This window comes from Dipteris shenzhenensis, chromosome 31 (genome assembly GCF_047967505.1).
Source record: "Dipteris shenzhenensis isolate YYH24624 ecotype China chromosome 31, Dip_SZ_1.0, whole genome shotgun sequence".
Classification (NCBI taxonomy): Eukaryota; Viridiplantae; Streptophyta; class Polypodiopsida; order Gleicheniales; family Dipteridaceae; genus Dipteris; species Dipteris shenzhenensis.
This window is the reverse complement of record NC_141626.1, coordinates 39,625,338-39,638,070: the sequence shown is the minus strand read 5'-3', so window position 1 is coordinate 39,638,070 and position 12,733 is coordinate 39,625,338. Positions and strand designations below refer to the sequence as shown.

The window sequence follows — 12,733 nt, the reverse complement described above, 5'->3', positions numbered from 1 at the left end:
TTTGCCACAATGTTTGCAAGGATTGATCTTGAAGCAAGCTTTTGAGAGGTGATTAGTCTTCCCACAATGTTTGCAAGGTGAAAACTTTCCCTTTTGAGTTTTTATGGCATAGGTTGTGTCATTGCCTCTCTGGAGTTCCATGTGCCTGTCTTCTTCTTGAAGAGCAGTAATAAGACCTTCAAGAGTAGGATTAGGAAGATTTTTCAAACTGGTAACAACATGATCATAATCTTCAGGCATACTTTTGAGCAACACTGCCATTGCATCATTTGTAGTGATTGGAGAGTTGATAGAAGCAAGTTGAGTCATGAGACTCCGCATATAATTGACATGGGCAGCCAAAGGAGTGCCACTAGCCATCTTCAATTCAAAGAAAGCAATCTTAAGTGACAATTTTGAGATGTGAGAGCTAGCACCAAAAATAATGTCAAGCCTCTGCCAAGCTTTAGAAGGAGACTCTAAATCAGAAATGTGATGAATATAGTCATCTCCTAAGCCAAGAGCAATGATGCCATAGGCTTTCTTCTCTCTAGCAAGATCTCTTGCTGGATGTGTCGGAGCTGAGGATTCTCTAGCATTAGAGGCTATTGAAGAAGTAGTTGAAGCAGGTTTGACAAGCCCCCGGAGGTTTTCCCTCATCAATGCAAACTTAACCTTCATCTGCCATGTGTGAAAGCCTTTACCATTGAACTTATCCATATTCAAGATGGTAGCCATGAGAGGGTCTAACCCAGAATGGGCAGTGTCTACTCTCTTACAAGGCTCTTACAAGGCTAGAAAAAATTGAAGAGCTTCAAAATACAAGCAACCACATTCCATACTACAAAACATAATGGAAATGATGTTTTCACTTGCATGCTTCATAGAGGTGGCTAAATGAAAGCATTCCAAGCAAATCCAGGTGTAGCAACTTAAAGCAAAGCTGTAGCCATAGTTGTACTGAAGCTATTCAATACTTTAAAACATCAAAAATGATAAAGTAGCATCTAATGTAGCATCAAACTCACAACATTGTCAAAACTGTCAAAAACAGAGACCTGAACTTGGAGGGTGCAATTCTCACAGCTCACAGCTCTATTCAAGGGGATTTTTATGCAGAAAGAAGGGCCTTATACCAGAGAAGGGCCACCAGCAAGAAGAGGCGCAATGTTGCATCAGGTCGCCATAGCTTGAGAAGACCGACTGGCTTTTCGTTTGTTGCGCCTCCATTCCTTTTCCAAATGAGCTCAGATTTCAACAGCAGGTTCCCTTCAGTGTCGTGCAGCTCAGGCTCAGAGGAATTGACAGAAGGATAAGCACAGAGGCAGCATTGCGTGAAATTTTGTCAGGGAGTGTGAGTGTTGGCGTTTCACGTACAGTCGAAATTTCACCAAAAGCTTGCAGTTGGAAGTTTGTTGATACAAGAGGAGTTTGCAGCTCAGAGGGTTTGGGCAATGGTCGTTTGTAGGTAGAGAATAGAGCTCTCAAAGATTTTGGGAAGAAGGAGGAAAATGGAGAAGATGAAGAAACTTGTAGTTTATGCTTGAGATAGCATCTAATGCTAGGCTAGGCTAGATCTAGAACCTAACGCTCTCATACCAAATGTAAAATCCCGTAGGATAGAATAGATGCATCTTGAAAGAGGTGTGAGAGCACAATGAAATCTCTATATATATTGTGAGAGAGAAAACTCTCTTTTATAGAAAGGGGGAGAAGGTAATACCTTCCCTACATAGTGGCAGTCAGCCCCTACATCAGTGGGAATCAATCCCTACATTAGTGGGATTGCCTTTGTCTTACATCATCACTTAGGTCACACACTAGACACATCATAGCACTTGATGTGCCTTTACAACACACACAAACACACATGTGACTCCCCTAGATGCACACATGCACCATAGAGCTAGCCCTTGATCATACTTATCCCAACATGGAAATGGGGCAAGAAGCAACAAGGATTTTAAGAGACTGGAATGGGACAAGAAGCAACAAATATTTTTAAGAGAGTAGAAAGAGGGGCTGAATCAAATATTGGAGAACTTCACAATTACAAGAGGACACAAGCCTCTTTCCCACTCTGAAGTCTACAATTCTACCCTAAGTTTGTTTTTTAAATTCTACCTATTCTTTGTTTCTTTTCCGCATGAAATCATGGTATGTTCTCATGTTTAAAACTTTTAGCTTATGGTGGTGGTTAAAAAAATTACTCTAAATCTGCAGTGTTATATCATTAGAAAACTCTTTGGTCCCTTTTGCATTTACCTTGTTTCTGCAGTTTGCTCGTATTTTTCTAGCATAGACAACTCGCTTGACAGATCACCATCAGATATGGAATCGTGTTCAGTCTTCTCTGGCATGATGCTGATCCTTGCTTTCTCCAAATGTTCCCCTGCAGTGAAGAAATAGAAAACTCAGAAGAGGTTATAGTTTTAGATGCAAATCTAAACTCTACTTCATGAAAGTCTTTCCAATGAACAAGTTCATCTAGGTGTTATTGGGAATCCATTAATATTCTCTTTATTAAAGAACACAAAGTGGATGCTGAAGCTGCCCGAAATCAAGTAAACTGCTTTCAGGTCATACATTTTAGTCTTGTGCTCGGGCACCAAGATGGAAACATGCATTTTAGTGCCAGATTCTTTTCTTCCCCTTATGGTCCAACATCGTGTCATTATATCACCTTCAAAGCACAGTGGATTAGTTAACTTCTGAATTGCAAGCAACAGTGAGCAGCAGCGGCAGTGAAGCAGATGATTTAGGACGGTTGACCAATGGCAAGAAATGGCATAGCGAGTCGAGTGCGCCACCTTTTACAAGGCGGTTTTGCTTAGTCTAGAAAAAGCTTTATAACAGGAAGAGGAGTGAGAAGTGTGATAGTATGAGTGCACGCTCTCCCTCGCACCTGAGCTTGCTAGGTTAGGAAGGTTGATATCAAGTGTTTACTGCAAGCCGATGCGACTTGGTTGTACGTATAGTTTGCATCAATATATGAGTCGATTTCCTTTACCTCTTTGTCAATGAAGTGTTATCTACTCGGTATACTGTTAATTTCTAAGCGTTGTTAACTTAGTTCTCCCATCATCATATGGTTTTCCTTCAACAGCTAACCCCAAACTCCATGTGTTTAATGTTGGCCACTTCTTGGTCACCTTGAGCATGCACACTCAACACTTAATGGATTGCAAGAGCGAGCATCTTCACCCAAGCATTGTAAAGGGTTGGGTCATTTCAAAGCACCGGGTACCTTAAAGTTAGCCTATCACAAAAACTCGAGATTGAGAAAAAAAGATTGCTGGGCTGCTGCTCCTCCCCCTCTAGCTGCCCTCTCCCCTCATCCCCTCCCCTCTAAGCCCCTCCTCCTCAGCCCTCCCCTCCCTCTGTTAGACCCTCCCCCTCAGCCCCTCCCTTCCCCCTCTCAGCCTTCCCTTCCCCTCCTCCCTCTCCCTCCCCGCCTCCTCTCCCCCTCTACCCGCCTCCCTCCTCCCCTCTCAACGCCTCCTACCCCCCTCCCTCCTCTCCCACTCTACCCGCCTCTCTGCCTCCCCCCTCTCCCCCTCCCTCCTCTCTCCCTGCCTCCTCTCCCCCTTCCGCCTCCCTCCTCTCCGCATCCTCCTCCTGGCTGTCTTCTCCTCCCCGGAAGCCCCCCCCCCTCCCCGCAGCCCTCCCCCGCCTCCTCCCTCCCCGCCGCCACCTCCTCCCGGCTGCCTCCTTCCCACCAGCCTTATATCTCATCCTCCTCCTCCTCCTCCCTCTCTTCCTCCTCCTCCTCCTCCTCTACTCAGTCCCCTCCTTCCTCTCCTCCTCAGCCCCCCCTCCTCCTCCTCCTCCTCCTCAGCCCACCCTCCTCCTTCTTCCTTCCTGGGCAGCTTAGTACGGAAGGAACTTCTTCGTCGGCCTCACTCACCTCGATTGGCAATGGCTCTACTTTCATCCAATCTCCGTCTACTCCCACCGGCCACGAAAACAATAATTTTTTCAAAAGACGAGTTGCAGCAGCTTACAAAATCCTCATGTGTAGGGCCGCCCTACCAATGTTAGGATTCCAGATTCCTTTCATACAGAGGAGGGCCTCACAAAAACAGTATTGAGGACTTGGGTATCTCATATGCATGATGGGCAACTTTCTCCATCACACTTAGCTGCAGCCCTCTCTGGTATTAACGACTTTTATATTTCAGTTGTTGCTCCTATCAGAAGGGGTGAGATCCTTAGGCGTGAGATAGATATCCGTAAGTAGTTGGCTGTCCTCCACAAGGAGGAGCAAAAGAGGCCTACACATGCTTGGATTCAGGAGCGCCTTGCAAGGAAAGACAAAATGGAAAGCAAAAGATAACCAAAATACTCACATGATGTAAATGACTCAAGACAAGTACAATACTATATAGTGTGACACTAGACTTCAGAAAGTCACAATGTCTATGGGATATCTCCCAATATGACACGTGGCATGTCTAGGACTCACTAGACTATAAAACACCCCCTAGACACCTAGTACACTCAATTTTGACTCACTTTTGCTTCTAAGGCAAGGTGAGAGACTATTGGAATGGAACCAAGAACAGAACATGACAATGACCGTCTAAGGTGAGGGACTATTGGAATGGAACCAAGAACATAACATGACAATGACGGTCATCAAATTGTGCACCCTATGTAATTCAGAGGCTAAAGTTTGAGCGTGTTCAAAGGTTGATCCAAGCACTCTCATGGCTTGAGACTCAACATGCTCAGAGGCTCACATTATAGCATGGCTACATGACCAGATCATAGGTCTAGGAATACACCATCATCCTTGAACTCGGCCAGGCCTGATAACGAGACCTATCAAAGCCAATACATGGCTCCCACAATACATCCCCCTCTAAACCTATCAAAGCCAATACATGGCTCCCACAGTACATCCCCCTTGGCTTTATAATAGGACATGTTAGGAAGCCATACACCAAAAACAGGAAAACCAATACATCTTTTTAGGAGGACTATCCAAGGCAGAGGACCTTTAGACTCAATGAAAACCAGCCACTTAATACATATCATTTTAGGGGGACTACCCAAGGTAGAGGACCCCGAAATACATCAAGCTATAGTAATAAATAAAAAATATCTCTTTGTGAAAGAGATGTCCTCCAATGAGCCACTGCACATGTGTGCACATCCATGCGAGACGAAGACGATGTCGATGAAGCGCTAGGTAGGAATGCCCCAAAAGATGTGACGGCGAAGTCCATGGGGTAGCTAAATGGAGCACTTAAATAGTGACTCTCAAAATGGCTAAGGGAGAGTCACCGATGTCGAAGTAGAGGCCAGAGGTGTCACGAGCACTTCAAGGAGACAATCAATGTGTACCACTGGTGCCACGAGCACTCAGAGAGGTGATCGAAGAAGTCAAGGAGTAACCGGACTCACATCAAGCTCACATTAAGCTTCTTTTTGCTGTTTAGATCGCGAGCAATCTTGGCACGGATTTGGCAAGCAAGAGCAGAGCTACGTGGGCAGCAGCAGCAGCATGGGCTGCTAGATGGAGAACATAATCAGCACGATTTGGGGCAGATTTTGAGCAAGAACATGGGGCAAAAAAGTGGTGCACATTTGGGGTAGGTATGCAGCACAAAATGGGACAGAAGGATTGCAGTGAACCTTTGGAGGTCCAGATTCGGAGCCGACCCTACTTGCCCTCGTTGCCTTTCTGCTTCGGAGTCTATTCAGCATTGCTTATGGGATTGCAGACAGGCGAGATTGATTTGGATGGGGATAGCCAGGATCTTCAGTCACTTTGCCCATTCTCCACTCTTTATGACTTGGGGCTCGGTGGCTTGGCTTTCTCTTACAGGACCTCAGGTTTTCTATGAGGGACTTGACTCCTCCCGGGCCATTTCAGTTCGACATCATCGGGTTGAGCTCTGCTCGTTGGATGTGGTTACACACCGTCCTTTTACAGCTGTACATGCCTCTGTGGATACTTCTTGGGAGATTATAGCGAGCATAGCAGCCTGGCATATCTGGAGATCCAGATGCACAGAGGCTATGGAGGGTACTCAGGTTCATCCCTCGCACACATTGGCTAGTATCTGGACAGACATCGTACACACTCTGATGGCCGTATGGATGGGTATGCAGGGGGACTCCCGTGCAGCCTCAGCTAGGAGGGCTTCTTTCTTCAGGGAATGGAAGGATTCTCCTTTCTTCTCTGAATCTACTACAGGGTTGAGATGGCACTTTCAGCCTCAGCCTTGGTTTCTTTCCACCTCACTCTGAGGGGGTTTTTTATTATCCTCATGATTTCATGATGTATTCCGCTTTGAGCTTGCTCTCGCGGGTTTTTGTTCTTACTTAATAGAAGTCTTTTTCATGGAAAAAAAAAAAAAATGGGACAGAAAAGTGGCGCGCTTTTGGGGCAGATATGCAGCAGGAAATGGGACAGGAAAGTGGTGCACTTTTTGGAGAGAAGAATGGCGCAGCTCTTGGGTAAGTTATGGCGGGCTGAAAATGAAGACGATGGAGAGCGTAGCAACGAGGTAGATCAGCTCCAATGCCGGTTGTGAGGCTTGGGAAGACGAGGGAGTGCTCAAGGAAGGAGAGAAAGAGAGGCTAGCCCTCCAAGTGGAAGAGAGGACCTTCCAATGAGGAGGAGGAGAGGCAGCTTCATGGCTACTCTCTTACCTCAACCTCTTGGAGGTGGCTCTGATACCAAATGAAGAGACATGGAGGTAGGAGAATGCCAAGCTAACTAGGAACGGAATGGAAATATAGAAAGCATGATGGAAAGGCAAAATGAAAAGCAAAAGAAAGAACAAGTGCTAGGCAATGATAACCAAAATACCCACATGATATAAAGCTTGATGTTGACTGATGTAAATGACTCAAGACAAGTACAACACTATATAGTGTGACACAAGACTCTAAAAAGTCACAATGTCTATGGGATATCTCCCAATATGACACGTGGCATGTCTAGGACTTACTAGACTATAAAACACCCTCTAGACACTTAGTGCACTCAATTTTGACTCACTTTGGCTTCATATTCCAACAGATTTTTTATTTTTTTTTGGCAAAAAGAGACTTCTATTAAGTATTAAAGAAAAACCGTTAGAGCAAGCTCCATACGGGATACATCATGCAATGCACGAAAAGTTCAAGAGCCAAAAAGAAAGGATTGAGGCTAATAGTGCCATCTCAATCCGGTAGAAACCTCCAAGAAAAAGGGAGAACCCCTCCAAAATCGAAGAAATATAGTCCTTCTAGAAGAGGCTGCCCGTGAAGAGCCTTGCATACTAGCCCATATGGCTATCAAAGTGTGAACCGTGTCAGTCCAAATACCCGTGAACACCTGTGATGGGTGTATCTGGGTGCCATCCAAGGCCTCAGTATATCTGGCTCTCCAAATGTGCCAAGAGGATATTCTAGCCAAAATCTCCCAAGAGGTGTCCACTGAAACATGAGAAGCTCTGAAGGGAGTAAGTGGTACATCCTGCAGAGAGCAGGGCTCTATCACCTGCCGGCAGACCGAGAGTGCCCAAGAAGAAGGCTCACCCTCATAAAACACCTAGGGCCCGGTAAGAGATAATCATGCAACCGAGCCCCAAGTCATGAAGAAAGGGGAAGTGTGAAAGATGCTGAGTATCCAAGCAACCCCTTTCCAAACAGTCCTCGCCTCACTACAGTCCCAAAGGCAATGTCGCACTGACTCCTCTGCAGAATGACAACGAGGAAAAGCGGGATCAGTCCCAAATCGTGATCTCCACAGGTTAATCCCTCCATGAATAGAAAGCCAAAAGAAAAGAGTGATCTTTCTATTTCTGAGGGATTTCCAGAGCCTCCTCCAGAAATTTCTATGCAAATCTGCGGTGATGAAGAAGCTTTCCCAATGGGGGGCTCTGGAGGGAATCCAACCCCTACTATTCAGCTGAAATCTCTTGGCATTACCAACCGTGAAATGAAAGAAGGGAATCCCCCTCTCTCAGTGCCCATGATCTATCCACTCCCACTCTCCTGGGTCCCACTACAAGCACCTGATAGGTGCACCTTCATATAATCACAACCTCTAGGATCCCAAGGCCAAGAGCAGAGGGTCGAGGTCTAAGTACCACTGCAAGCCCGCTCCATGGTCCACAAAGCCAGCAATCCTGACAGGCTGAAAGGCAACCTCAAGAAGAATGCCATCCTTGGATGTAGAGCTCCAGAAAAGGAGCTTTTTCCTTATACTTTCTAGTACTGGGGCAAACTGTTGTGCTGGAGAGATGTCCAATCCTACCTGGCATCCCAAATACCTGATAGGAACACCCCTCTGAATCTAGGAAAAACCAATGTCAACTCCCCAGCCTGGAGTGTCCTCATCACTGATCCAAAAGCCAAAGGATTTATGCCAGTTAATGTGTGCCCCTGCAGCTGAGCAAAGAATATCCAAGGCTGTCTGGAAAGAATCAAGTGACTGCCAGGAGGCCTCAATAAAAATAGCAGTGTCATCAGCCAACTCACAGTCAAAAAGCTCCTGCTCCTGTCTCAAGGGCAATCTCAGCCCAAAAATCTCAGCCTGAGATCGAAGGAAGATACTCATAGCTTCTGCCACAAAAAGAAAGAGGAAGGGGGCTAAAGGGCATCCCTGACGAACTGATCTGGAAATCTGAAACCTGTCACCCCTTACCCCTCCAATCAAAACTTGGCTGTGGGCTGATCTGTAAAGGGAGGCCACCCCTCTGATCCAAGCATCTGAAAATCCAAACCGTAGAAGAGTGCCCTCAAGAAAACCCCAATCTACTCTGTCATAGGCTTTCTCGAAGTCCAAGAGTAAAACTGCTAGCCTCTGCCCGCTCTGCATAGCCCACTCTGTGGCTTCCCAAAAGGAAAAGATATTATCAAAAATGCTCCTGCCATGCACAAAGCCTGTCTGAGTAATCATGGATGAGGTCTGGAAGAAGGGGCTGTAATCGGATGCTGATGGCCTTGGCAAGGATTTTGTAAAGAGTGCCCAAAAGAGTGATGGGTCTCCAATGGGATACAAAATTCCTGTTGCCACCTTTCGGGATAAGGTGAATGAGTCCCTCGGTCAGTGAGTCAGGCATTTCACCTGAGTCCCAAATGCCCTGCAGGGCTGAAGTAATATGATCACCTATCATATCCCAAAAGGCTATAAAAAAAGGAGGAGTAAGACCATCGGAACCAGGGCATTTGTCCTTATGAAGAGCAGAGAGAGCGGTCTTAAATTATGTGTTGGTAAAGCATGCATCAAGTGAGCATAACATCTCTGGGATGACCAACACAGGTAAATTTGCCAAACTTCATCTCTAGCCACCTCTCTGGCCTTGAGTTTGGATTTGCGGAAAGTAGGGAGGTATAGAAAGCTGTCGCTAAATGCATGACAGTTCCCGGATGGGACTGCAAAACGCCATCAGAGTCAATAAGCTGCCTGACACTCTCTCTACTATGTCTGGGACCAAGTGTAGAGAAAAAGTGTTTATTGACTCTCCCTCCCATCTGTATCCAAAAGGACTCCCGTGCATGGAAGGCATACTCTGCTCTCTGATCAAGCAAGGTCTGCAAGTGAGCCCATGCCGCAGCAAGGCGCTCATGTATCCAAGTAACTGATGGTTGTTTCTGCTCCTCCCTTTGTAGGGCTGCCATTTGCCGGCGGATACCGATCTCTCGCCTGAGTACCTCACCTCGCCAAGCACTAGCAATGGAGTGATAGAAGTCGCTGATACTGGCAAGAGCTGTGGCCACATGTGAAGGACCGGCCACCCCCCCTGCATATGAGAAACCCAGATCTCCAACACTGCCTCTGTGAGAGTCTCATCCGTGTATAAGGCGTCTGGGATCCTGATACTGTGAGACCGTCCTCTCAGATGAGGCTCCGAAATGGACAGAATTACTGGAAAATGGTCTGAAGTGGAAACACTGGGTGCAATGCAAACTGTCCCCCCTCTATCAAGAGCCCAATCACCCACATAGAATCTATCAATCCGAGCATGGATAGGCATCTGCACCCTATGGTTCGACCATGAAAACAAAAGTGACTGAGACTGAACAAGAAATGCATCATCTGACCAAACATCTTTGCCACTGAACCTGAACAAGAAGGCATCCCAGGCTGCTCTCTCAAGGGAGTGGATACCACCTTCTCTGCCCCCTTTCTTATCAGAAGGTGCCTCAACCATGTTGAAGTCACCTCCAATAATCCACGAATCTGCAATGTCAGCCCACGAGAGCAACTCTTTCCAAAACAAAACACGGTCCCCTCTGTTGTTCGGAGCATAAAGGTTGAGGAAACCAACCTTACGTCCGTCAATCAAAAGTAAAACCCACTGGGCCCTGGAGGGGGTTATGGTACCGTGTCCAATGACCAGAGGGAGAATAGAGTCTGAAATTGAAATGCATGCACCTCCTTTGGTTCCCACGGCAGGAAGCCAAAAAGTCTAGCCTGAGAGCAGCTTACCTGACTTGGAGCAATCTCTGATATCAAGTTTGTGTTCCTGAAGAAAAAGAATGTCTAGGGAACCACCTGAAACACCTAGAGGGAGCTGATTCCTGATCAATTGTCTGCAACGGCGATGAGGGATGCCGCCCAATCCCTGTATATTCCAACTGGCTATCCTCATCGGCGGGAGGAAGTGGGTTGGAATACCTTACCCGACCTGGTGGCGGAAACAAAAACCTCTACCGGAGCAGACCTCCTGCCATACACATGAGGTCCAAGGGGAGGAAAGTCCACAGGTGAGAGAGAGAAGGATCTCTCAAGAGGGATGCCAGTAACTGGCTCTCCAAAAGTAGAGGGTACAAAATTATCATCTGGGAGGCTAGAGAGGTCCTCCAAAGCGGAAAAAGAGTTCCGCTGAGCCAGTCCTGGGGAGGGGGTACGAAGGATTCCTATCGAAGCAGGAAGAGAATGTAAAACCCCCTTCCCTCTGTCCAAAGAGGGAGGCACCTGTACTGAATCCTGATCAAAAAGTGGTGCGGACGAGGTGCCAACAACCTGCACTGCTGAGGAAGGTACAGCCTGAACCAAGGGTGGAGTTGAACAAGGCTCCTGAACAGTAGTCTCCTCCTGAGGCTCCAAGGGGGTAGCCTCCAAAGAGGTGGAGGAGTGAACTAAAGTAGAGGGCCTAGCCGCGACCAGAACCCACCGTGGGCCAGAGGTGGTGCGGGGTGCCGAAGGGACTCGAGTAGCCCTAGGAGAGGTGGGTGCCCGTGTCTGAGGCCGTGTGGAGCAGTAGGTCCTGCTCCAGCTCTCTGTCGTAAGCTAGTACGAGCTGGTTGCTTTGTGGGCCTCTTTTTCTTCTTTGGGCAATCTCTGGCGAAGTGCCCCGAGGATCTGCAAATCCTGCACTGGTCTTGCCGACCTGCAACCTCAAATCTCTAGCGGAAGAAAGACCCATCGGGTTGCTGTAGCATGATGTGGTCATCTAAAATATTGGGGTCCTGAACAATGACCCTAACCCTGGGTAATCTGTCCATCCTGACCGCCTCAGCAGCCGAAGAGGGCTCGCCAGGGAGAGGGGGGATCTCTGCCACCACACCAAACCTCTCGCCAATAACTGAAAGAAGCCGGTGATAAACTGAGGGAAGACCAAGGAATCTGATGAAAATAGAAACTCCTTGCTTGTCCTCTTCAACTGGGTCAAATCCCAATTGAAAAGGAAAAAAAAGATCCTCCTGTAGCCTAGAAGTATGAACCCGGCCTGTAGCAGGTCTCTCGTGACATCCGGGGAATCTAGGCACACCTGAAAGAAACCCCGTCCCAACAAACGAACATCCTTGTGGTGGGGGGCGAGGTCCTGAGGAAGCGCCGCCAGCATCCAATCTCTATCTTGTGACCTATAGGGGTCTCCTGGGTTTCATGAATGCGTGCGAAGAGAGTCGTGGAACACTCATGCTCCAAATCCTTTTGCAACTGCTGCAGCTCGTCTTTTGAAAAAGTAACAGTTCTCGCGGCCGGTGTAAGCAGAGACGGATTGACTGAATGGGAACCCATTCGTCAATCGAGGTGTGTTGGCCGATTCAAACACAAAAAATAAAAACTTCGTCCGCTTTCCTGAAACCCAGGAGACCCCTATAAGATAATAGGGGTACTCCAGATGAAGGAGTGGGTGAAGAAGAAGGGAGAGAGAAGAAGAAACCAAGGGGAGACAGCGGCAGCAAGGAGGAGGAGGGGAGAGGAGGGGAGGATAGAGGAGAGGAGGAGTGGAGGAGAGGGGGAGAAGAGGAGTAGAGGAGAGGGGAAGGAGAGAGGAGGAGAGGAGATGGGAGGAGAAGCAAGGAAGAGCAGGGGGGGAGAGGAGGGGATAGGCTGCAGCAGGGGGGGGGGGAGCAGCAGCAGGTGCAGGGGGGGGGAGCAGCAGGCTGCAGCGCAGGGGGGGCAGCAGCAGGCGCCCGGGGGGGGAGCAGGCTGCAGCGCAGGGGGGGGAGGCTGCAGCAGGTAGGAGGGAGGGGCAGCGCGCAGGGGAGAGGGCAGTGCGGGGGAAGGGGGCAGTGCGGGGGAGAGGGCAGGTAGGAGGGGGCAGCGAGGAGGGAAGGGAGGGGGCAGCGAGGAGGGAGCAGGAGGAGCAGCAGGGAGCGGGGAGAGAAGCAGCAGGAGGAGCGGGGAAAGGAGCAGCAGCAGGGAGGAGAAGCAGCAGGAGGGAAGGGAGGGGGCAGCGAGGAGGGGAGCAGGAGGAGCAGCAGGAGGAGCGGGGAGAGGAGAGTAGCAGTCGAGCAGGGAGAGGAGGGGAGCAGGAGGAGCGGGGAGCAGCAGCAGTTCAGCGAGCTATTCGGGCAT

General features: G+C 48.3%; 1 protein-coding gene across 1 annotated transcript in view; it reads right to left on the bottom strand.

The window, feature by feature from the left end:
- LOC147881451 (uncharacterized) overlaps positions 1–12,733 on the bottom strand; it is a 576,232-nt gene that overhangs the window by 347,540 nt on the left and 215,959 nt on the right. The window contains exon 14 of the mRNA XM_087402392.1: positions 2,245–2,357. Coding sequence (XP_087258518.1) covers positions 2,245–2,357 — 113 coding nt within the window. The remainder of the gene's footprint in view (positions 1–2,244; positions 2,358–12,733) is intronic.